Consider the following 26670-nt stretch of genomic DNA (forward strand, 5'->3'; position numbering starts at 1 on the left):
ACAGATTTTGAAAGAATGTCTAGCTGAAAAAAGGTAACAGAAGAAAATAAATTTCACACAGTGACCACTCAATCTTCTACAACTCCTGAACTGTTCTGTACTGGCAAACCAGACTGCCACTCTACAGGTTGTAGCCTGGTGACTACCACCTGAGTAAAGTGGGAGCAGACCTCTCCTAAAGCAATTGTCAATGCTATCCCATGCAACACAATTTTCCACCCCCAATAACAGATCAGGTTGCATTTTAAAAGTCTTTATATCCAGAGAGTACTCCTTTAACCCACAAAAAACAGGCACCTTGATGACACTACAAACTGGCTTACATTTCCATTCAAACACAGGACAACATCCAAAGTGAAGAATTTACACTTTATTGTACTCATTTACAGAGATCAAGAGGATAGTTTCCACTACTTATCCTAGATGCTCATTTAGATTTTTTTAAAGTAGAAAAGTTACAGGCTATAATTTAGCCGAAGCACTCATGCTTCAATATCCCCCATCATGCTTCAATATGCCCACGGCTGCAAATTAGATTAGACTTTTAATGGTCTCTTCCAGCTTCTCTTTATTGGCCCCAGAGAACTCCTGCACCTGTAAAGAGATTGATTTTTAGAATTGTTGCACTCAATGCTTCATAGTATTAGTTACATAGCATCCAAACACATATACATCTATTAATCTCTGCTACAACTAAATTCATCCTTAAACTGAGTATTCTGCAGATGTTCATCTATTCATCTCCTACTAACTCACGTCAAAACTGCAATAAGAGTCTATCAAGAATCACTTCAGACCACTACTGCTGCAGCCTTCTAACACACAAAACAAGAGAAAAGACAATTGATCCTGAACCAGTGCTGTGTAAGACTCAAATATAGGTTTGAAGAGACTCTGGAAGTCACTGCATAGCAGAGGTAACCCAGGGTTACCTTGGGTTGCTCAGGACCCTTAGCAATCAAGTTCTGGAAGGACTGCACCAAAGGACCTGTCCCTAAGCCTGGCTTCTCCTGTGAGAATTGTCCTTGTTGTCTTCCTACTGTGTAAGGTGCAAACACAACATTCACGTCTCAAAAATTTGGCCCCATATTGATTTGAAATCAATGTCACCCAACACCTGACACTCACAAATCCACTGGCTTCAGCCATGAAACTTCCACGCAGGCACCATTTTACTTTAAAAAGCCTACCTTCAGCCTGCTTGGCAAACTAAAAGCCCAAGATAACACACATTTAGCTCAGCACCTGTTATTCAGGCAGACAGCCATTCACAACTACCCTGCACAGACATTACGCTGTCAGAGCATGGTCTGCATCCCACCTCAGCCACCCCTTGGCAGAGCAGGCACAAGAGTTCAGTCCTCTGACTGAGACAGGACATGCACTTCACAGGAGTGGGAATATAATGGAAGATTGGTGATGAGAAGAATTGTAAATACACTCAAGCAACTGCAGCTGGGGTGTAGAAAAACACACTGATTGGTTTTTGGCCTTGTGTGCTTGACAAGTGGAACTCGTGTGTTTAGATAACTTATAGGCCTGTGAGAAACTCAGAGGCACCTTGTCAAATATGCTCAAGATTCCTGCTTTGCTGTGTGAAAAATCAAAGCACAGCAGAAAACTCCACCTGCTTGAATTCTTGAAATATAGGCCAAAACAGCAGGCTCATTGATTTTCTAGCAAGGATTGAGCTCTGCAGTGCCTGCATTTTCACTTGGTAATCTCCAAAAAAACACCTGGGCAGAGGTACACCAGTTAGCGAGGTAACAAAAGTAAGTTTACTCTTTGCATTTCATGCGTGGTTTGTGGTTGTTCCTGCGACCTACTTGTGTCAGCTCACACAACAGGTTACACAGCACCTACATAAAAGCATCCAAGCAGTTGTTTCAGCTGAATGTATATTCAACCATATGTTAGAAACTTCTGTTTGGTTGGGATTCCATGGACACATACAGTCATGCCTCTGCTTGAACACAAGTGGCACCCAGACAACAAATGCTAACCAAGATAAGTAAAAAGCAGGGTGCTAGGCAGGCAGAATAGCAGCCCTAACCCAGATATCACACCACACTAATCTCTCATGACGCTCTGCCTGTAACACTGACCTGTAACACTAATTCAGTTCACTATCTGTGAACAACAGGGTTTGCTTCATCAGTTAACTGCTGGTTATGTTTGCTCTGGCACCAAGGTGAACTTGTTTGCACTTAAGAGTGTCTCAATGCCAGTGGTGCCCCAGATTCATTATCAAGAGAAAGCAGGCTATGTAGTTTAACATTCCCAACCTTCTTTCACCGTTTAGCTTCCCTGCTCCAGTTCCAAGAGAGCAAATCCTACCTTATTTCCGTTCTTGTAGAACTGGAATGTTGGCATACACTTCACATCACAGTGAGTGGCAACATCCTGGAAGAGACAGAAAACAATTTTCAGCTGTCCATGTCTGATGGATGTTTAATTTAGAACCCATGAGCTGGCTTTCGTTTAGGTGATAGGACAAAGCCATTACTGCTCAAAATGAAGCAAAAGCACTTATTGCAGTACATCACTAGCAAAAAGAGGGCAGTATTAACATCTCCCTGAAGTAAGCCTGGAAGATTCTCCCTTCAGCATTTAATTCATGCAACAGCAAAACCACATTTATTATATCTGCACTCTGTGTGTGTAAAACATCAGACCTCTGCATCAAAACAGAGATGACTGTCTGTAAGGCTCAAGAGACTACAGCAACTCTTACATTTGAACCTGACATTTTTCAAGTACCTATTTGACATTGCTGGAACTGCTATACAGCAGACATTGTGCTTAATTCAATACATGAAAAAGGAAATAGTGCCAAAAGTGGTGTAAAGACTACATTAGTCACCAGACAGTTGTGAGCCATTAGTTTCAGCGAAGATTTCATCAAAGCAGCTTAAGGCATTAGACTAACACTGACTCCCAAAGTAGAGGGTCAGTGTTCCCAAGTTATCCAACACATGCCATAGGGTTTCTGGTGTGTAAATAATCGAGGTGGTTTGTTCTGTTCAGGTGGCCTCTAAAAAAAAAAAATCTTTCCAGTGTAAGTGCTAAACCCCCATCTCTGGTTCTCAGAGCTGACATAACCTCTCATTTTATTTCATTATCTACAAGGATATTAAAAAAAAAGAGCTCTTCATCCTCACTGTGCAGAACTCTTTAGCTGCCCTCTCTCAGAATTATGCAGGACCATACCTGGGCATCATCCACATCAATTTCGATGAACACCACACTATCATACTTCTCACACAAAGCCTAGAATGAAATAAGAAACTATGCAGTTAAGTGTTCCAGGAAAGCTTTATTTTAAGAGACACATTTGTGTAAGTTGTAAGGCTGGCACTGCTTACCTCCCCCAGTGAAACTTGCCTTGTTACCTTAAAGCAGTTATTTTACTGACCAGAGCAAAAAGTTTATTTTCTGCTCCAATATCTGGAAGAGGCTGTTGAAACTTGTTCAGACATCACAAGACATAGGTGTAAGGCCTACTCTTACAGCCTTTAGCCAGTCACCAAAAGATGCTACAGCCTATCTCATACTTGAACAGGAGATAACACTGACACCCGAACACAGCTGTAGCAGTTGAAATAACCATGTACAGAAGGATAGACATCAAGGCAGTGCAACTGTTTGGTCCCTATAGACCCAAGATGCACATAAGCACTAGGACAGCAGAAGTTAAACCACATTCGAGCTTCCACCTCTATCAATGATCAGTAGGTATCAGCTCTATAGTCTCAAAGTAGTTGCTTCTGTGACTTCTCCCTTTTCCAGAAAAGCCTGGCAACCACCTGGCAAAGGGAAGTTTCCTCCATGTCACCATCAAACAGCAGAAACACTTGCATATACTTTAACCCAGTTGTCAATAAAAACAGAAAGGCTACTTACATGGAAAAAGGGCTTCATCATCTTGCATGGTCCACACCATGTAGCAGAGAAATCGACTACTACAAGCTTCTCACCAGCAGATTGCAGTTCTGTATCAAATTCAGCCTACAAAAAAAAAAAAAACACATTCAAAACAATTTAGATTAAGCCCAAAGTTAGCTTGCTCTCAGCCTTAACACACTAACCAGTCTGGTAACTCTTTAAACACTTAACTGGGGTATTTGTACCATCACATAAATGCTTCAGTGTGAATTGCTTTCATCGGTGCTAGCAGCAGCTGGTGTCTTACAACTCTTCAATTACAAAAGACCACAATGCTCAGTCACCCCAGCTCAACAATGTGTAGAAACATAAGCTAGAAATTCATCTAGCCTATGATCCTCAACTGCAGCAGCTCTGTTTAGCATTACGCCTTGAATGTGATCCTTATGGTTTTTAATAACCTGTTTCCTCATTTCTTTCTTGGCATGAAGACTTCCATTTTCTTCTGGGACAGGCTTTCCTCTGCAGAATTTGAAAAGGACAAAGCTTTGCACACTCCTCCAGTTTGATGCCTTTTCCAGTCAATGGCTAACATCAAAATAATGTTGTGTTGTTTACTCTACAGCATGTTTTCTAAAGGAGGCTCACAGGACAGTTACGTTACTTATTTTGCCAAGCAAACCTGCATGTAACATCACTAGCCAAAGCAATGTTACACATTCAGACAATACAAGTAACACCCAGTTCTTAGAGCTTCAAGTCTGTTTGTTGCACTTAGTCACAGCAAACACTTTCACATAAATTTACTTAGAATTTAGAGCTCCTTACATGCTATTAACTGTGCTTTCTGTTTAAAAAGTGAATATTATAGCACAACTGAAAGACATTAAAAGCAATAAATATTTGCGTGCTAGCAAGGGGTAAACAAGAATCTCAGCAGAAGCAGAAAATGCTGATGATCAGCTACTTCCTGGCAAGTACAAGCTGCTTCAACATTCCCAAACGTTGCTCTCCTGGCAATGCGAGCTTTGGGAGAGCTGTTAATATAAACTTTATTTCAGATTATGCATAGAAAAGATGGCTGTTTTACTGTCTCCAATTTAACAGAGCAGAGCATTAGAATTTTGTCAGCAACAGCTAATTGAAAGCAATATGGTTACTGCCACATGCACATAGCGGTTGATTCTGCAGTGCACGAGTTAACTAATGCCAGCTTCCACAACCAGCCACAGTAAGCCAAGACTTGATTCTAGTAAACTATTCACTTCCATTAAAGAATGCCATGCAGGTGAGGTGCCAGAGTGCACACAAACTAGTCACAAGTACATTTAACAAGCAAACAGAGGTCCTGCACCAGCATTCTTATGTGTAAACCTATGTGAGTCTCTGTAACTTGAAATACAGACAGCATTACACCACCTTGTCAACACGACATTTTTTCCCTCCCAGTGTTGCTGTGTTCAGAAATGCAGCCTCCACACGCTGAGTGCTTCCATCCCTGCATCTCAGATATTCACACGCTACTCTGCTGCAAGATCAATAGCTAACACTCCACACCACCCACTATCAGTCTGAGAGAGATGGAAACAGTAAGTCTTCCTGTCTTTCCACATTCCCTCACTCCACATGGTAGGCATTCCTGCACTTCAGTCCCACAAGGACCCCATCCCACCAAAGCTCAATGTTTCTATGCACAGCAATCCATGTTAGCTGCAACTACTTATACCACAAGTTCCTCAGTCAAGCCTCACTCCTTCCCACCTTCAAACACCACAGCTCATCTTTTGGTACAGCTTCCCACAACTCTGCACTGCAATGTCACCAGCTCCCTACCAATCCCACTTCCTGCACCTGCCACTTAGACCATCTTCTTCTTGCCCTTTAAGTCCTCTGTCCAGCTGCATAATTACTGTATTCTGCTAAAGGAAGTCCAGTCCTGGGATGTGTTCATCATATGAGCACATACCTCAGGTTTGCTGTTGCACAGAATGAGGAGAAAGTGGGAGAGTGAGATACCTACAGCTGGTCACACACCATACACAGGGAGCCGGTCCTGACCACGGTCAGCTAACACTGCTGCTGGGGGTGAAAAGAGATGCAGGGTCCAAAGGTGCTTACTCTTGCAAATAAAAAAAAATACTGAACTAGTGAGAAGTCCTGAAACTTTATCCAGGGAAATTACGCTCTCTGGGAAAAGGGAGAAAGCAGCAGGGGCAAAGCAAGCTCCTCAAGCGGTCTGACTGATTTCCACAGTTGTCACTTCACAGTTAACACAAAATACAAGCTTTCATATAAAAAACCAAATTATCTTTGTTAACAGAAGGGGAACCTCCCACCACAAGACCATTTGGTCACACTATCAGAGGATCTTACAACTTTGTTAACTGATATTTCCTTCAGGTAACACCTTACCAGAGGAAGCCTCTGACTTTTTTTGTTACATTTTTTTACATTTAACTACAACTGCCCTGGGCACATGCAAGACCTCATTTTTTTGTACTGTCCTCCAGCAGAAAAGCACATAGCGCATGCAATAAATACACTGGTAGGAGGCCTTTGTTTCCAAGGGCCAAGCGAGAGAAAAGACTCCAGCAATGAAAGCCTCTGGCTCAGCAGGGATTCCCAGCACCAGGTAATACCTCAAATGGAGGCCACTGACCACTGACGGTGCTGAAAGGAGTCCACAGTTCTCAGCAACAGATAGGCTACCTTTAATCAAATCTGCCAGACGGTGTGGACCTCAACTGCAAACACAATTTCCAACACATATCAAGTCACCCTTGAACTTGGATTAACCCAGTCATCAGCTGACTGCCAGTGGTTACTACATAATTTAGCAGAGCTTTTTTTTTTAAATACAGAAGCTAGCATAAACAGATCGAAGGTTCAAATGCCTGAACTCCACAGCAGACATCACTTAAAACAATCATATGCACCTGAAGCTGCAAGTTCTCAATATTTGCTGACCCAAACAATAGAGAGGCAGCTGGTATGAAGAGGAAAGCTTTGACAACACCAGCTTTGACACTTTATCTATCTACCCCGTTAGCTTATGCTATAAAAGGCATTATGTCCCATAGCCAAACCCTGCTGCAGCTTACACCTGCAGCCAAGCCCTGGTACAGGTTACACCTCAAGACTACATCATAAATCAACTGAAGCAATGCTCCTTCTGTCCACTAGCAGGGACTTGAGAGGGACCAGCAGAGCACCCTGAAGCAAACATTCCTCAGAAGCCAGTCAGTTTCTGAAGAGGCGGGTCAGGGAAGGAGCCATCCAGCTAGCTGTCACGTTCACATCGTTTTGCAGATGTCACTCACATAAGCTTTTGCAGGTAGTAGAAGAAGGGGTTTTCCTCTTTGTGTCGGAGAAGAATACAAATCTGCCTTACTGAAAAACAGAATTAATCCTGAAATCCCAGTTACACTGTACTTGAATACCCTATGCTGCTGATGTTAAAATCTTATTGTCAGCATGACTGTTGAGTTCATGTTCTCTATGAATTAGCAACAAAACCATGCTTTAACTACACACTATTAATCCATGCTCATAGCTGGGAGGATAGTGGAAGCCTATTCCACTTTAAGTTAGAGCAGGCTCTTCTTCCAAAGCCAGGTTTATTGACTTTCAATTTTTAAGCTGTTTCAGTCCATACCAAAAAACCTCAAACCTTATCCAAAAAGTTCACCACTTCTGTTCCTCCATAAACTGAAAAGGCAGAAGTGAGAAAGATGCAAGCCAGGATAAGAATTTCAGGTTGAACTCACACAGTGTTCTGTCTCCAGGACCCAAAGGACAAGGTGTTGAATTCATCTTCACTTCAAGGAGCTCCCTGCATTGACAGGTATTTATGCTGTGGTCACAAAAATTAGTCTGCTCATGTGTTAGCACCTTAGAGGTCTGCCATGCTTTTTCATTTATTTGGTGAACTGACTAGAGCAGAGTATAGCCTAGAAGACAAACTTGGATGCCACACAGCATCATTCACAGGCCCCTCACAATCAGATCAAGCCAACACTTCAATCCAGTTTCAAATTCAAAATGCAAGACTAGCCCAACAGTATTTTCCCTGAAATGAAGAGCTCACTAAGTCTACGGAGAGGATATTTTTTGAGATCAGGGTTTATAAGTTACAGCTAACAAATATCCCATTGTTGTCTATCAACCCCATCAGCTGCTGTGCACAAGACCACATACTATTTCATCACCGGCAGTATATTTTCCATGTGTTGGTCTAGGCTTTATTACTATTCTGTAGCACAAAGCCACAGTCATGTTTGCATTCACAGAACCATCCAAACAATGAGATGCTGCATTACTGTACTGAACAAGTCAGACAGCACCATCACAACTGAAATACTTATGCCAGCAACTCTTTTATTTAAGTATATCAATGGCCTCTAGTGATCTCTTTCAAGTAAAAAAAACCTGGATTAATGTTTTTCATGAACTTCTGTGCAGAAACACACCAGAATTTAAGCCAATCTCTACCAAGAAAGCCACCGACTCCCGTACACAATGGCAGCAGGCAAGGAGAGCCAGGACTCCTCCATTAGGGTACCCCTTACCAGCATGAGAAATTAAATATGACATTTCCTTAAGTTTTCAAAGCGAGATGAACAGCAATCCGTCACAACACGAAGTTACATCACCTCCCTTTCCATTCTATCTGCAGCCTTAGGTCGTAGAGTTCCCTGCTCCCTCCCCCCAGCCTCCCCCTTCCCCGCTGCAGCGGTGAAACAGGCTCCTCCTGCCCTGGCAGCCCCGCCACACACGGGCTCCCACCCGCCGCCGGCCGAGGCCTCCCCGGGTCCGCGGCGGGGTAGACCTGGTCGCCCGATCCTCTCCCGGCGGCCCCGCGCCCTCCCCGCGAGGAGGCGATGCTCTCCTCGCCGCCCTCCCCGCGGGGAACGGCCGCGGCCGCGCCGCCCAGGAACGGCAGCCGCCATGCCCGAGGATGCAGGAACACGCTGCCCTCCGAGGGGTGGGTGGGGGTCCCGCCGGAGCCACCTGCGCGGCGGGGCAGCCAGGGCGTGGTAACGCCTGGCAGACTCACCAGGTTGCTCACGATCTTCACCATGGCGACGGCTCGGGTTGCTTAACAAACGGCAAGAAAGCGGCTGAAAGGCCTCGTCCCCACGCTCGGCTCCGGCGCTGTCCCTCCGCTGTCTCCACCCGCCTCTGAGCTCTCCCGCCGTCCCCCCGGCGCTCCCTTTATGTCCCCGTGGCCGCGCCGCTTCACACTGCGCATGCGCGACCTCCCCCTTCCCCCCCCCCGCCTCCCGGCGCCCTCCGCCGCTTCCCCGCCCCATGGCGCGGGTTCCCCCGGGCGCGCCTGATGTCACGGCGCGCGCGTTCCCGCGCAGCACCCAATGCGTTGTGCGGCGCCGGGGGCTCCGGGTTCGGCGGCGGCCGGACCGCTGCTCGCCCGGCAGGCGGAGCTCCGGCCGTACGTGGGGAGGGCAGGCCTTGCCCCGCTGCCGGGGAGAGGGGACAGCAACAACAACAACATGCCCGGCGACTCTGTGAAAACTGCTGTGTAACGATGAGCAGGAAGTATTTTGGAGGCACCGTCCGTTGGCTGGCGGGGCGATTTCTCTCCGCCTCCTTCCCCTCAGCAGAGTCACGCTCTCTGAGGCGGCGTCCTCTTCGCCTTACGGGAAGAAGGAGGGCTGGTGCTACCCGTAATGCGGAGAGAGAATGGCTGTTGCAAAGCTGAAAAGGGCCAGATCGGATAAATAAAAAACGGCAGTGCTTTTTATTTTCCTTTTTTTTTCTTATTTTTTTCTCCCCACCACCAAATGCACAGGGTAGGGCAGCAGAGCAGCACTTTCTCTGTGGGTTGCAGGCTTCCTGCAGCACAGAAATGCTCGCTGACAGGCAGTGGTTGCCCAGTAGTGAACGCTAGAATCAGCGTAGGCACCTAGAGAAACTGCAAGCATTTTTAGTAGCTCTTCTCTTGGAGAGAATCAGCCAGGACCAGAAATAGTCCCCACAAACACAATTCCTTTAATCTTTCAACTTCAACTTTCGTTTATCTAATTTTTTCTCTTGTGTTCTGGAGGGTTCCTTGTTCTGCTGCACAAGCCCATCCTTTGAGTACAAAAGTGCAAAACAGGGCTGTTGGGACCCTCTTTTCCTTCTGTTGGGCTGGTAGGATTTCATTTTGGAGTGTGTAGTTGATGACTCTGGCTCTCAATACATGAGACACAGGAAAGCTGGTGGTAGGTTTTGGGCTGCTTGTTGCTGGGTGAGTCATGAGTATTTCTGCAGGCTTTAGCAGCCAGGTTACCAGCCTGTGGAGGGTTTGCTGTGGATGCAACTGAGCGGAGGATGGGAAGGCTTAATAGGGGTGCTGGATAAAAAGATGCTTCTTCATAGAAAAAAAAACCAAAACAAAACAAAAAGAAGACAGTTTGGCTTGGACACAGGGACCAGCCCATGCCAACGGGACATGATCTGATCTGTTACTTTGCTTTGTGTTGGACATTGAAAAGCTGGTAACAACCCTCACAGCGTCAAAGCTTGTCCCATTGATGTGTGTTGTAGACTTCTTAGGCTGGAAATTAGTATTGAAAAAAATCAGGTTTTATTTTAGGAGTTTATTAAGTGTGCGGCTTACTACAGCAGCAGAACCACAAAAGCCACTAGGCTCTCTTTTCTGTCCCTGTGGTGACGTCCCCTTTGTTCCTCTCTGTGCTTGTGGATGCAACTTTTTTGTGCATCATGGTACATCACCTCCTGCCTAGCCCTTTCCAGACCTGGTTTTGCCTACCGAAGCACTTCTGGTGTTGCTGTCCATGCCCCTTCCCCTGCCTGTCCCATGCCATCAGCATCCCCTTTTTTCTTTGGTGGCAACACCAGAGGAGCCAGGATGTCTGCGGGTGAGAAGCAGTTCCACCAGGGCTTGGTAACTGCTGCTAGTTTCGCTTTTTCTTTCAGCAGGTCCCCGCTGCCCTGTGCCCATGTGCCCCCGTGGCAGACAGAGGCAGCTGGTGCACGTGCCCTGTGCTGCTCTGGGGAGATGCGGCTGCTGCAGCTGTCTCAGGAGAGGGAAAGCAGGAAAGACTTATCAGCCAAGGCACCTTGCTTTGAAACCTGCTGCTGGGCTGGATAAAATTATAGAGAAGTCCAGACTACCTTCAAAACCCAGCTCCCGAATGCCCCAGCTCAGCTCAGCATCACATGACTCTCATAGAAGCTAGTGCAAGCAAAGGAAGTAAACAACCCACCCACATAATAAATTCCATATTGCTGCTTTCTATAGGTGAGCATGGATGGATAAACCCGTTGTGAACTATGAGGAGAGGTGCCTACGTACCCCTGTCCTCAGATTCCATCTGTGGCCATTTCCCTCCTGCTGTGCTTACAGACAACTACAAGCTTAGGCATACAGCAGTTTGTAGTCTAAAATGTTGCTGTGAGATTGTTGTATGAGTGCTTAAAATAACTGGATAGCAATCTATGTGATATGTGCTTGATTCTTAGAGTATACTAGTTACTATCATGACAGCATATAATAAAAATCACAGAGAGGAATGTGGATCCTCTGGCTGGGAAGAAAAAACCACACACACCCAGAAAATACGCCCTGTTTTCTTATTATTTTTGTTTCTCTTTAGAAACAAAACAAAACAAATAAAGTATGGAGTGTCTTATTGTCTAGCTCGCACGCTCCCACGCACAGAGCCACTTGACTATGGGGACCTTTGCTTCTCTTGTGCCCTCACTTCCACCCACACAACCATAAATGCAACACACTTCTCTGCCCCAAGCTGTTGGAGAGGGAACATGGCTGTTAAAACGATGCAAGCTGACTGTGGGAAGGTCGGAAATTAAACAGATTTAATGCTTTAGCAGATTGCTGAATGCTGTATCATACCCAGGAGTCACTTGATAGCCAATAGACGGCTCTCGGCAAATGCAAGGGGGAACCAGGAAGCACTTTTAAGGACATGTCTTTGCTCTTCAAGAGCATAGTTTTGCTTACTCCTTATAGTCAGGGGATGTGACTCAAGGAAAGACAGAGTAGAAATACAGTGAAGGCTTCAAAAATCAGACCTTAGACAGTTTTCTCTTGGAAAAGCTCTGAAGGCATTGATGAGTGCTCTTGCCATTCATGCATGATAAGAGTGACTTGCTACACTCCTTTGGTGTGTGGGAGAGAAAGTTGGCCGGTCTCAATTTAGATGCCCTCAAGGGAATTAGTCATTACCACTTAGATACAGGCCAGTAAAAAGGGCTGTATTTTTTGAGTGCCCCGACTCCTCCTGACCCTCACAAACATCCAGGTGGAAATTAAATGAAAGTTTGACTGCTTTTAGTAACCTCTAAAGCTTCTGTGACATAAAGCATCCCATTTTTTTTTAAACTCTGTGCTGGTTTCTGTCACCCGTTAGGTGAGAACAACATGCACCAGCAGTACAGACGGCTTTCCTCACAGCTGATGGTGACCCTCTGTGCATTCAGGATCAGGCCCATGGGAGGTTTGGGAGGCTGAACAAATTATGTTTTCATCTCTTTCTGAGCTTCCAGGAAGGTGGTAGGGTGAGAAAGGTGTTCCCTGGCAGGGTAGGGTGGGCTTAAGTCGTGGCATCCATCTGGATGAACGAGTAGGTGCCACGGCCCATGGTCCTAGTATGATGTTCTGCAGCCCCATGTGTGCCTCTGCCAGCAGCTTTCCAGCTGCATTTCCGTATCGATAGCTGAGGGCCAGCAAACCTGCTGGGCTCTGGACACCTGGATCTGCTTTCCAGGGCTCACTTCTATCTTTTCTGCTTTGTGAGGCAGCGTGTGTTGGTGGCTGGAGGAAACGCCATGGAGTGGTGAGACCCAAGCGGGGCTGGGGATCTGCAGCTGGACACCCCAAGGATGCACTGCAAAGTGTTCACCAACGGAAAGCCAGGTCTTGCAGGCTTTGGGCTGTGGCACACAGTTGTCACTCATGTTCGTTTTCCCTGCAGGCATGTGACAGAGAACAAGGAAACCTGAAAATGAGAGGGGAAAAAAAAAAAAAAAAAAAGGAAGAAGAAAGGAAAATAGAAGATAGCAGGGGTCCTGATCCAGCAGCTTGTGCTAACTTCTCACAAGTTTATCCTTCCAAGTTTCCGTGAGTGTATCTAAGACAAACTTCTGTCTCCCAAAAACACTATTAAGTCACCCAACCACTCAAGTATGGGATGCAGTAAAAGGGACAGCTAAAAGCAAAAATATTACTACAGCTGTGGCACAGATGGTTAGTCATGTCCAGTGTTAAGCAATGATACAGAGAGTTGCAGAAATAAGGAAGCTGCTTGAGGCAATAACCCCAGGCCCAGCTGCATCAGATTTTATCATTGAAAGGCCAGGTTATTTGCCACTGCCTTACAATGGAAATCAGGAATGTTGCACCTGGCCCTGACACTGCAACAAAGCAGCAGCCTTTAATTGTACTTTCCCTTTCCTTCCAACCTGCTCTTCTGGAAGATTTTGCTTTTGTAACTGACTTATAAAAGGTGTAATAAATATTTAATAATTAGATGGGTGTGCTTGGTGTTCTGCCAGTGTAAGTCATGGAGCAAACATGCTTCTGTCTCCCAAGATGATGTACTAGTGATGTAATTGCCCAGAGTATTTTGAATGCTTGGTGTAGCACGTCTGGTTAAAAGGTGAGAGGAGATGGTGAGGAAAAAAAAGAGAACAAGGATCTTGGCCACAGTTCATCTCCCCTTACCAAGCGCTTCCTCCTGAAAGCCAAGAATAAATGCATTACCACCCTCCCACTCATTATCACACCCTTTTTAGTAAGTTCTTTGGAGAAAAGAATCTCAAAACACTCCAGAGCTGATGAAGCTTATGAGCCTTGTGTTTGTTTCTGTTTTGTTTCTTTTTAAAGAAACTTTCTGTGAGCTCACCTGGGTTGATGGCATGCTCTGGGTCTCCGGAAAGGAAAGTACTGCTGGCATGATGTTTGCAAAAGTGGGAACGCTGGTCTGTGCTCTCTGGTATCAAGGCACTTCAGTTCTCAAGCTGAAAGACTTACACTTGTTGCGTAATTGCCTTAAATACTTCAGCCTCAGATTTTCAGCCGTGCCCTTCATGCTCACAGCTTCTGTCCTTCAACCTTCCTCAAGGAGCGAGGCAGGCTGGAGCAAGCAGATGTCCATTTTTCCTAGGGGACTGTTTGTTTGTTTGTTTGTTTGTTTGTTTGTTTGTTTGTTTGTTTGTTTGTTTTATCTAGAGGAAAAGAGATTTTTGCCTTCCTGTAGACATTTGCATTTTCATAGTGTATTGACCCAGACAGAATATGTGTTTGTTTTGCCTGATCACAGGCAAACACTGGTGGGTCAGGACAAGGTGTTAGTGCACATGTGGAGATGCCTTTGAGGAAGCAAGTTGTGGGGAATAAGTGCATGTGTGGTGTCTGCATGGAGGATGAAAGCAGGCTGGTGAGCATTTTGCTTCCAAGTGTGGTGGGTTGACTTTATCTGGTTGCCAGGCACCCATCAAGCTGCTTTGTCAGTCTCCCACCTCAACTAGACAGGGGAAAGAAAATACGACAGAAGACTCAGGGGTCACGATAAGGACAGGGAGAGTTACTGTCCAGGAAAAACAGACTTTATTTGGGGAAATTAATTTAATTTATAGCAAATCAGAAGACAGAGTAGGATAATGAGAAATAAGAACAAACCTTAAAACACTTATTCCCCCCCAACCCCTTCTTCCTGTGCTCAACTTCACTTGTCGTTTCTCCACCTCCTCCCTGTGAGCTGTGCAGGGGGACAGGGACTGGGGGTTGTGGTCAGTTCATCACATGTTGTCCCTGCCGCTCCTTCCTCCTCAGGGGAGGACTCCTCACACTCTTCCCCTGCTCCAGCATGGGTTCCCTGTCATGGGAGACAGTCCTTTATGGACTTCTCCACCATGGCCCTTCCCATGGGCTGCAGTTCTTCACGAACTGCTCCAGTGTGGGTCCCTTCCGTGGGGTGCTGCCCTTCAGGAACAGACTGCTGCAGCACGGGTCCCCAACAGGGTCACAACTCCTGCCAGCAAACCTGCTCCAGGATGTGCTTCTCTCTCCGTGGGGCCACAGGTCCTGCCAGCAAACCTGCTTCAGGGTTGGCTCTCCACAGGGACACAGCATCCTTTGGGCATCCACCTGCTCCAGTGTGTGGTCTTCTGTGGGCTGCAGGTGGAGATCTGCTCCGCCATGGACCTCTATGGGCTGCAGAGGCACAGCCGGCCTTACCATGGTCTGCACCATGGGCAGCCTGGAGCACCGCCTCCCCCTCCTTCTCTGACCTCGGTGTCTGCAGAGTTGTTTCTGTTACACATTCTTGCTCCTCTTTTCTGGCTGATGTGCTGCAGTTTTTTTCCCTCTTCTTAACTATGTTATCACAGGGACGCTGCCACTGTCGCTGTTGGGCTTGGCCTTGGCCAGTGATGGGTCCATCTTGGAGCTGGCTGGCCTTGGCTCTGTCAGACCTTGAGGCAGCTTCTGGTGTCTTCTCACAGAAGGCCACCCCTGCAACCCTCTCCCTGCTACCAGAACTATGCCACACAACCTAGTACACCAGGGAATCAGTCTCGTCCTTTTCGTTTTTTTTTTTATCTGAAATGAGTACCTGGAAATGACTAATGTACGTATTTCACCCAAGATAAGGCTGCTCTTCATTGCATGGGTAGGACCTTGTTCACCAGAAGGTTTCCCGGAACTCAACAGGGCTCAGTCCAGGACCAGCACGTTCCACCCATCACCTGCCAGCACAGTCTGCTGTGTCGTCTTGATTTTATTAATCTTAAATGGAAGCTCTGTGAATGAAATACACTGAGTTGGTGTGTTATCCATGAAGTAGCACTCACATCTGTGTTAAAAGCAGCACACAGGATCAGTGTCATGCCTGGGGGCTTTGTAAAGCAACACAGAGGAATTGCAAGCTGTGATTACGCTTAGATGCCTTCTGGAAGCTCGGTAACAGGCAGAAAATAATGCATACGCACCAGAGGCAGGCTCCTGTGGTTTCACTAAGTGCTTGTTCCGACTGCTACCGTTCAGATGTCCTCACATCGAGCCCCTGTCTGATCTCCTGGGAAAACGCTCGCTGGTCTGATGCATTCTGGCAGCGCGCAGCGGCGGAGCGCGCCCCGCTGCTTGCGGGAAGCAGCGTGTGAGCAGCGGCGTGTGGAGAACGGAGGTTCAGTTCTTCGTTTCGCTTTGCGTTGCATTCAAATTACAAACTGGTGCCACAGACAGACTGCTTTTCAGTACCTGACACCCAAAGCTGTTCTGTTTTGTTTCTCTTGCCTTCTCTTCAAGCTTCCCTGTGGCATTCCAGGGATGGCATCACATTTCTCCTGCAAGGTGGACCTCAGACCGCTACTGAATCTCCTCAACACTGCTTTCTGCCCTTGCACCCATGGCTGTCCCTAGGCTGGGGGATTGATAAGACTCTAAAAATGCAGGTGTATGGTTGACTCCATGGTCCATAAAACATCAAGGTCTTGTTTCCCTACCCAAAAATGAGAGTTCTTCATCTCTTGATGCTGGCTCAGATGAGGGGATGGTTGTGTGTGGGTACGGAGCCAAGCTGAAAAAGCATATATTCTGTCATTTCCTAGATGCTCATTAACAGGAATGTAATCCTCATTGAAGGGAGATGTGCACAAGCTCCAGTTTCGAAGAGTGCACATGCAGTTGCATTTCTGTGCCTGAACAGGTGATGGTGAAGAGTCTGTATTTACATAGCAGAAGTGCTCCAGCTGACAGTTTTCAAAGCAGGTGTATTTTTGGATGTGCAAATTATGCAGTGTCCAGCTGCAGCCAATTTTTGAGTGTAGGGATGGGTGAGAAGATGACCAGCACATCCTGGAAAAACTGAGGCTCCTTAAAGGTACCTGTAATACAGCAGTTGAAAAGCAGGACAAGCAAAATTGCTAGCCAGATCAAAACAAGCTGAGGACTTCTCTTTTGCTGAGATGCCCTAAAGCAGACAGGAAGAAGCAACACAAGCCTGCTGCCTCATGAACCATGCATCTGCTTACCTGCCTCTTCCATACACTTGGATGTGGCAGTGATTCATGCAATGACAGAAGGTCTTGCAGAACCACACAGCCAGATCCCCAGGAGGTAGGAGCCTCCCCTTCTAGTCCGAGTTATCCATTGGCCATCTCAAGCCAAATATGGGCAGATGTCATCTACTTCATAAGGCCTTCACAGCTGCTTGGCTAATGTGTGTGGGGCTTGTGGGTCTGTCCATACGGACAGGGTGACCACCAGCAGATAATACCCTTTTGTATGCCTGGCCATAGGTCAAGCAAATGCTAATGATGAGTTTCAGGCCCCTGTCGGCACTGGGCATCTGTTGCCTGCAGGGCATGAGAAGGCAAAGCCTTGTCTTTCCCCATCAGCTGTGGAGCCTTGTAGCTGAGGCCATTGTTTTCTGCTGGGACCCTCAATAATTATGGCAGTGTCTAATGGATAGAGGGGCACTGAGTCACTCTCCACCCTCTCAATAACCAGGCTGAACCTCATCCTCTGACCAGTGGAGGCTTTCAAGTTACTTGACTGTGCTGCCTGCAGACCACGCACCTCCCAGTCAAGCTGCAGGTGTGCCTAGTGAGGGTCCAAGGAATGCATGGACCTTCTCTTCATTTTCTGCTCTGTTGGAAAGGTGAACACTGTGGCAACCCCTGCTGTCATACCAACTCCCTGATCTGCTGGAGGGCAAAGGATGTGAGAACAATTAATGATGCAGGGAGGTGCCGATGCTGCTTTGCCTGCCTGTGCTGCATGTTTAACCCTCCTTGTATGTGCTAGGTCCTAGAGGGATGCACAAGACATTCCACCTCCAGAAACCTCCAAATGAAAAAAAAAAGCATTCAGCTGAGTGGGGGATACCTGAATGTCTGTATGCATCACATGATCCTCATGGGTAGTTAATGTTTACCACCTTTCTGGCTAATTAGCAGGAACCAAACAATTCTGGTTTATTGCCATGCAATTTCTTTTCCTGGTGACACCAGAACGACTACGATAAGTTTCTGAGAGGTGTGACACTCACTAACAGCCTTTGGGAACCCTTGACTTGATGTGAGATGCTTCTGGATGAGGGCAATGCTTCTGCCGCCAGAGACATATGGGCTGGACACCCCTACTTGGGCTTGGGTGCCCTGCTGCAAGGGCAGGCATCAATTTCTTCTGTGGCCACCTCATGTTTGGTGTCACTGGATGGTGTTGGTGCAGCAGGGGTTTCTGCAGGGCGGGTGTCCACATGGACTGGTGGGTTTCAGCATGGTCAAATGCGTTCTGAGAAGCCTTGGCTTTTCCCCTCCGTGTTGAAACTGAGAAGCACCAGTCTACAGGGACAGATGAGGCATCCTCTGCTCCAAAAAGAGTTCCTCCTGACTATGGCCTAAGAGAGGTCCTATCTCAGTCACCACTACTTTAAGATTTGTAGATTTTCTTCAGATTTGACCCAAATTCAAGTATTAAACTTGTGACTTTGCCACGGAGCTCAGCAGGGTCCCCTTCATCCATGCTTATGTTGCCCAACACCAGTGTGGCAGCTGTGCCAGCTGAGCACACTCTGTCCTAGCATCATATCCATATATTTTCCTTCTGATGCAATCACAGCCCTAGTTTCTTCCCAGCAGCTACAAAGCATGGAAACTTAGCAGTACAGAAACACATAGAAATGTGAAAGTTTGTTCTTTTTTATTAAGACCTGAAACAAAAAAAGGCTGCAGGCAGGAAATTGTGTGATGCAATGTAAAGAAAAGAAATTCAAAATTTTTTATGTGGTCTCATGGTCTAGTTTCAACATTTGCAAGAGAGGCTGCAATAACAGCGTCCAGACACAGCATTGGTCTAGACAGGCCAATTAATATTTTGGAGTCCTCTGAGCTCTTAACAAGATTAAGGGCTCTCTTGACTCATTTATCTTTTTAGTATTTGAATAAAGGCCCAGTTTTTGTCAACAGCCTCTTACAGAGAGCATGCTGTCGTTGGAACAACTAGGTTTTATTTATAGATTTTTATATATTTATTTATATGCCTATTTGTTTATTTTTATGTATATGTTCATTTATACATTTATATAGTTACTTACATATTTATTTTTAGATATTTTTATAATATTTATTATTTATTACTTTGTGTGCAAAACCAAACTGGTTCGGTGGGGATTCCCTGCTCATTTCAGTGGGAAGCCCGGCCTCATCCTTAAGTGCAGTTACACAGCAGCTTTGCTCCCAGTGTGCTGCTGAAAATCAATCACTGGGAGGGAGGAACTGGGTTCCTCCAGCCTTACACCTCTCTGGGTGCCCGGCTTCCACCATGAGGTTTAGGATGCTGGTTCTAGGCTGCAGTTCAGCAAAGTGCTGTAGCTGGTGGGTTGTTGCAAATGTGCTTCATTTGGCAGCTTGTGGTTTCAGATAGAAAGCAAGGCTGTGGATTGCTGTTGGGTTTTGGCATTTCTGGACCTGGGCTATTCTTGGTGCTCTGAAGAGTGAGGCCAGTGGGTGTCTGTCTGAGGTGGGTCAACGGAAGTTTGCTAAGGCAACTGTAGTGAAGAGAACAAGACTCTGAAGACACCCAGGTCTGGGCTGTTACATGTCCAGCATAAAAAACAAGTTTGACGATTGCAATACCTGGGAGTATTTCCAGCCTTGGGCCATCTCCGGACCAGCCCTGCCTGCTCAAGAGCAGTCAGCACGCATCACCCGCTGTGCGTTGACTCAAAACAAAGTTGGTGTTTCCAAGAGGATCTCTGACCTTAATTTACATTGACTGGTCACTGGCCTTTCTTTTTTTTGAACAGGGTAGGAGGCAAAGGCTACTCAACTGCACCCTGCTTTATTTTGTGTGTACTTCTTCTTTTATTGTGGCTGGTTAACGTGGCTTTTGGCAGCCACATAAATTGGAAACCAGCTGACGTACATTATCTTGGGCTGAGAGATGCGGGGCAGTCTCTAACACCTGCTCAGGGCTTACATTTCTGTAGCCCTCACAGAATATACAACCACTCAGCACCCTAGGACCCTGCCAAAATAACTCAGTCCTTTTATTTTTCTTTTTTTCTTTTTTTCTTTTTTTTTTAGCATATATTAAACCCAAAACATAGGCAGTGCCTCAGCAGCAAAATGTTATCTATTGGGATGCAGTCTCATTAAAAGGTGGATAAGGAAATTCCTAATCTGATGCCTTTGCCTATTTGGTCCTGGAATTAAACACTAACCAGCCTTAGAGAAGGATGTACCAAGATGTTGCATGACCCTCTGGGTAGCCTTTGAGTTTCTGGCTCACATCCATCCAAAAATTATCTTCCCTTTTCCCCCATGGTTTGTCTTTCTTGAGCCCCCAGGACTGAAATATTAGCAAAAGATAGTCTGAACTGTATGCAGTGTTCTGTCGAGAGACCTAGCTCCAGACCTGGAGAAACTGAGGCTCCAATTACTCATTGACACGGGTAGAAATCAGTGCCCACTGAATACAGAGACCCTGAGGTTGCTGTGAAGCATATTTCGGAGAAAACACACCACCTTCCCCCAGTACAAGATGCGTCTGCATCCAGTCTAGTCTGCTTCCCCACTCCCAGTAAGAGTCTTGCTTTTTCCTGATTTCTTTCCTGTTTTACTTGTTTGACACAATTAGGAGATTTGCCCATTAGGAGAAGCAACCACCTCTCCCAGGTGTATACCAAGGTGGAATTTCAGACAGTGATAAAATGTCACGGCTTTGCAACAAGAAATGCCCAACTAATCCCTCTCTTATTTTCAAGAATAAAACATGATGGTCTGTGTTCGATTTAGATTTGCTTGGCCCTCATTATTAGCTGGTGTGGATCTGGTGATTTGAGTAGAATAGAGTTGTTTTCCAGAAACTAAGGATTCTTACCAGAAAACCAAAGGAAAAGGTGTGGTTTATATTTGGTATGTTAAAATTAACTGTTTAGTCACTGTATACTCTGTTACCACTCAACAAGAGGGGACGAAGATTGACAAAAATATTACAAGTGCACATCCCGCTTTGTTCTGAATATCTGTACCAGGAATGATCTCTGTTGAGTAGGATGTAAATTCGATGTAACTACCAGGGATGTGAAACAACAATGGCATTAGATACCCAGCATATATTTCCTACAAACCCAAATCAGTGGGTATTTCAGGGTGTTTAGTGCTGGACTCGAATCTCCACGTATCTGAGGTTTTGGTTTGCAAGAATCAAAATGAGGAACATTTTGATTCCTGTTTCATTGTACTTCGAGGCTCAGGTGCTGAAGGACAATGGCCTTAGGAAGGGGGAATAGTCCATGGAAATGCCTCTTTCTTCATGCCCTTACATCTCCTCTACACCAAAGCTGCTAAATGTTGCATGCAGAAATTGGTTTGCCTTGAAAAGGCAGCCTCTTGTAGTCAACGGGACTGCTTTGCTTGGACAAGTTGGCGATGTTTTAAATCCTAGCAGTCTGGGAAGAGGGGCCTAGTGGTTCGGTTTTTATGCTTGAGGTCTAATGATGTTGGACTTTATTTATAAAGTTGACTCAGCCTCTTCCATCGCTTAACCACTGCCAGATTGACTTCAACATTACAGAACATCGTTTGCTCATTCCTTTGGGGGTAAGTAGCATAAATGGATTTGCCACAACGACAAGTAATAAGCCCAGCAGTTGTCAGCACTCTGTCTGCAGCACAGAAGCTGTGCTGTTTCATCTGAGCACACTGTCTTCAGTCCACAGATGCACAGGCAGAGAGGAGCTGCAGGATCTCCTTGAACGTGGTGCCTTTGGACAGGCTGCTCTGCTGCAATTAAACCACAGCACTTACAAACCAGACACTCCTCCAATGCGAATTTTCTTGATTTGCTCTGAGCTGAGAGCTGAACTTTATTTGCTCCCCAGGAGAGATATGACTGTGGCAGGTTATTGCTAAAACTAGCTAGTGAGACAGAGTTCAGAAGCTTCTTTAGATGCTACTTGTGCTGTGGTTGCTAAAGACAGAGGATCTTTGCAGGTCTGTGGCACTTCCAGTAATGGTTTTCTCTGTGAGCAATACACCTGCTCCATACAAATGCTTGTCCCACTTGTGTCTTGGGGTGGGAGAGGCATTACTGATGAAGAAGAGAGGAAAACCTGAGCCAAAACTCTTGGAGCAAATCTCCCCTCAAACCTTTGGGAACTTCAGAGTTTGGTCCTGATTTCAAATGCTGCATTTCACCTTGCATTTCCCTCTATCTGACCCCATAGCCCCAGAAATGGCCTTGCCTGTCCTGAGTACTTGGGGTTTGGCATTTCCTTTGGGACTGGAGCAGCTGCCTGTGAGCAAGACCCACGCGATGCTGAGGGCTGACCTGGACCAGGGTGGTTTGATGGTTTGGGTGGTGTGATGAGTAGTGGCCCCGTCTCCCCCTGTCTGGATCAGGGGCGCCCCTTCAGGGTTCCCGCTGCTGCTGGGGTGAGCATTGCAGGAGCAATGAGCATCCTCCCTTCACCCCCCAGAGCAGTGTGGGCAGCCAGGGCTGCTCTCGGGGTCCAAAGCTGACTATGAAGGCCGGACTTCTCTCTCCTACCTTCTCCCTGGAGAAATGGGACTGCTCATGACCATCTCAGCTCAATGCGGATTGGGACAGCAAGGAAAAAGAAGCGTTTGCCCCATCAGTTCCTTCTTCTGCTGCTTTAAATACTGCACAGGAGGCCCCTACTCTTGTCTGACCTGCCTGGCAGGAAAAGAGCAGCTGCAGGAAGAAAGGCCCCATAGCTCCCAAGAAATCAAGAGGTTTCCCCAGAAAATGGTGCTCCCTCTGCCTAATCCCGCCTTTTGTCTGTTGCTTGCTGTGCTTTGGCAGATCTCTGCTGGATCCCGCAGCAGCAGCAGATGAACATGGTGCAGCACAGCACCCCAGGCTGCTCCCAGGTTGTCCCCTTGGTGCCCTCCACCTGCTGTGAGGTGAGCAGACCCCAAACCTACCCCAGCTACAGGGTGCTTGGAGGAGAGCCTTCTTCTTCACGAGGGCGTAATACAGCACAGCAACATCCGTGGGCAGAGAGTCGAGGATGTTACAGTTTTATCTGTTCCCTCTGGAGAACTGATTTTAGGTAACTTGACCTCCCCAGCATGCCATAGCACTATGTGTTCTGAGTTGTGCCTGTCAGGAAGAGCCAGAGGGTATTTTTGAAAATGTGTATGCTTTCCTCTCATCTCCCCCCAGTTTTTAATCCCTTTTAACATCCTTTGAACCTTAAGCATGAGCACAATTTGCAGGCAAATGACCCAAAGGGACTTGGTTCAAGTGAGGTATTTCCACTCTGGGCATTGCTTTAATTGCTCTGCTGAAAGCCCATCATTGTGCTTTCAAGAAGGGCTAGAAAAATATCCATTAGTGAGATTCTTAGCCTAACTGATGGTTGTTTTACTATTTTGTAGCATTAGTTGTCTTTATTACAGATGGTTGTTAACCCTGCAGAGCTGGGACTCTTCTTGGCTTTCATCCTAAGCAGCAAGAGCAGTGTCTGGCTGATGTGGGTTGGGGGTCTCTGCTTCTGCAATCTGGTGCCCATGGAAGGGCTCTGCTGGGTGCCTCCCTGCTGCAGTTCAGCTCTCTGCTCCTGGAACACAAGCTAGCAGGTCATTCTGCCTTGTTTTTTGCTGAATTTGGAGTCAGCAGCCTTCATGTTCACTGACAAATGAGCTTCCCCTTGTGAGGGGAAAAAGGATTCTTAAAGCCGATGTAGCTGCTTGGCTAAAGATGGCTGGCAAATAAACACTAGAAAAAGAAAATACCAGTCTGGGAAGAGCTGGATAGTACATAATTGGGGACGCAGACATCCTCCCACATCCATTCCCCTTTCTACACTCGAGCACACAAATCTGCAAGCCATTGCTTGATTTCCTAGAAGCCTGGGTGAAACATTATCACCTGCAATGTGATATGACCTCAAAACTGTCTTGTAGCCTGAATAAAAAGACTCCACCCCCAGCAGCGACGTGCCTGTTGCGGTAGGGACAAGTGCATGGGTTCACTCTATGCCTTGTTGCTGTGCAGAGGCAAACAGCAAAGCAGGTAAAATACAAATGAGATGCATTATGAGGGAAGATTGTACGACAGTATATGGTGGTGGGGCTCATAAAAGTTTGCTTAGGAAAATCCCTGCTGCTTATTCACAGATGTTTAGGATGTGCATGAGTGTTACCAATGTGATGACTCTCAAGGGGCAAAGTAGCCTCCTGGGTGCTGGGCAAGAGGGTGCAGGATGAATCCCCAGACTCAACCTGCTTTCCACACCACTAACCCAAGGGTTTTGCTAGTCTACACCAATGGCTTTTGGGAACTTGCTGTATTTACAGGCTTAGTTTGCTTTATCAAGGAGTAGCATAATCCCAGGGTAATGCTCCAGATCTAAAAAATGTGCCATGGTACAAAATCTTCTGTGCCAGCTGGGCTTTGCAAAATCCCAGGTGACTGGCTCTGATTGTACCCAGCTTTTGTACCAGCTCAGCTGTATTGTCAGTGCAATGGCACTCCTTTGTCATCCATCAGGTGAGATCAGAAGGACGGCTTGTGTAAATCCACAGGAACCGTGTGCAGCACACACCCAGCTACCAGGCAGGCAGCGTATTCCCAACAGCCTTCTCCAGCCTGGCAATCCACAAAACTACTGAGTATCTTCTGTTTAAGTCATTCAGTATCAGCAGAGTTAAGAGATAGTCGAGGTATGTGATTTTATCAGATGACTCAAAAGTGGGAGTGTTTATTCCTTTCAATTACCTCTACTTCATCCTGACTCAGCTAAACAAGTCCAGTTATTATTATTTTTTTTTCTCATTTATCAAGTTTCCTGTGGATGTTTGTTTTAACGAGGACCCCGTGCTCCAAATCCCCATGTTTGTGCTCAGGAAACCTCCTGCTGCAGGCAATGTGTTTCATCCAGCATTGACACCAAAAAATGAATCCCGGTTAGACAATGGGACTTGGCACAGGGCTTTTGGGTGTGGAGCCTCCATGCACCAGTGGTACATGGGAGGCGCATAGGTGTGCCTCCCGCACGTCTGTCTGTGCATGTGGGTTATCCAGTGTGTGGTGGTGTGTGCCACAAATGCCACTCTACCAATACCGCAGGAAAGCCCCAGAGCTGGGACATAGGATCAAACAGGGTTTTTTTCAGTGGTCACTGCTGGCCACCATTTACCAACAGGAAGGCTTTCTCATTCATGGTGAGACATTCCTTCTTCCTTTGCTTTAAAGCCGCCTCGATAACAATCTGTTCATTATTTGCTTCTTCCCCTGCCCCACCCAACATATAGGTCAGGATCAGTAAATTAAGACATGATGAGCTATCAGAAGAGCTTGCATCAACCACAGGAAACTACAGACCTACAGGGAAATAAGGTTGATTTTACTTCTTCTCATTCTGGTTTTGGTTGCCTTAACACCACTGAAATCTTTTGTGACTGACAGCCTAAGAGGTCAGCTCGGCTATTACAGAAGCCCTTTTCTGATGGCTTTACGGTAAAAGTTTTGCAGTGCTGACACAGGCATCCACTGTTCATCCTGCAGCTGCTCTGATTTTGGGGACAGGGTGCACCCCAGCAGGGCTCTCAGACAAGGGGAACCTGCTCTCTCTGCAGGGAGGTGGCTGCACCCAGGGTTTGGCAGGCGAAACTCCCGGTTTCTTGGATGGACTTTTTTTGTAGAGTCCCTGCAACCACAAGAGGGATGTCCCAAAGCCCCCTGGGTTTTGGCACCAGCTTTTCTGGGCCATGCTCTCATTGGCGCTGCAGCAACTGGCCCAGGTTGCCCAGAGAGGTGGTGGATGCCCCATCCCTGGAGACATCTCAGGCCAGGCTGGACGGGGCTCTGAGCAACCTGATCTGGGTGAAGACGTCCCTGCTTATGGCAGGGGGGTTGGGCTAGATGACTTTTCAAGGTCCCTTCCACCCTAAACCATTTTATGATTCTAAGATGTACTCCTGATTACCCCGATCAGTCCTGGGACCTGGGGCTGCAAGGTCTTCAGGGCTAGGGTGTTGCTTTCTGCTGAATTACAGGTGTATATTAATAGCTCAGGAGGGCTGGGCCACTTCAGCTGATCTTTCTATGTCCTCATTTGACTACGCATATGCGTCTGTGTGTGCATATATATATATATGTGTATATATATATATATATGTATGTATGTATGTATGGGTGTGTATAGGTAATCATGAGACAAGTTTACATGACACAAAATGTAAAACTAAGCGTGGTGCTGGCTGTAGAGAGCCCAGGAAGGGCTTTTTAGACTCCAGCATCTCCTCTAGCGCTACATCAGTGTAAGGGGGCTTCCTCACCTGGAAATCCAATTTCATTGTGAAAAGGAAAGAAAATGGCATTTGTGAACTGAATTGAGTACAAGACAAAAGAAAAGCTGCGATCATTAGCAATGAGTGCAGATCTGTAGTTAGGAAGGCCTGCTCTTTGATTAAGGGCCCTATACGCATGAACAAAATCTTTGGCAAGCAGTATATGAAAAATCAGAAAGATTCCTTAAGTGCAGAGTCACCTGGTGATGGGGAAGTTGTGCGTGGAAAAGAGCTAAAGGATGGAAACATGCTAACTCTGACTCAGAAGGCAGAGGTGCTCTGTCAATATTTTTGTTTTATGCTTGGCTCTTTGGTGTGTTCTTCAGCAAGAAACAGGTATTTTCCATGCCATTACACACTAAGGGTATGAAATAGCTACCTCGAGCTCTTATTGCCTGCAGTGGCAACTGGGGTGGTTGCAGACAGGGACGTGCAGAGGTGCCTCAGCAGATCAGGATGGGGCTCTGCTGA

General features: G+C 46.5%; 1 protein-coding gene across 1 annotated transcript; it reads right to left on the bottom strand.

The window, feature by feature from the left end:
- Positions 1-350: 350 nt before the first annotated feature.
- On the bottom strand, positions 351-9117 carry TXN (thioredoxin). The gene is made up of 5 exons (XM_082074718.1): positions 8942-9117; positions 3904-4008; positions 3211-3270; positions 2338-2403; positions 351-594 (listed from the first exon to the last, which is right to left on the bottom strand). The coding sequence occupies exons 1-5, from the start codon at positions 8963-8965 to the stop codon at positions 532-534; spliced, it is 318 nt and encodes a 105-aa protein (XP_081930844.1). The 5' UTR covers positions 8966-9117; the 3' UTR covers positions 351-531.
- Positions 9118-26670: the final 17553 nt, after the last annotated feature.

Source organism: Streptopelia decaocto, assembly GCF_964273445.1.
Source record: "Streptopelia decaocto genome assembly, chromosome: Z".
NCBI lineage: Eukaryota > Metazoa > Chordata > Aves > Columbiformes > Columbidae > Streptopelia > Streptopelia decaocto.

What these genes read in the sequence shown, in the direction of transcription:
- TXN (XM_082074718.1), bottom strand. Translation starts at nt 8,965, where the DNA reads ATGGTGAAGATCGTGAGCAACCTG. An exon ending in TGAAGATCGTGAGCAACCTG is followed by an intron (nt 4,009 to 8,941) that starts GTGAGTCTGCCA and finishes TTTTTTTTGTAG; the next exon opens with GCTGAATTTGATACAGAACT. An exon ending in TGATGAAGCCCTTTTTCCAT is followed by an intron (nt 3,271 to 3,903) that starts GTAAGTAGCCTT and finishes ATTTCATTCTAG; the next exon opens with GCTTTGTGTGAGAAGTATGA.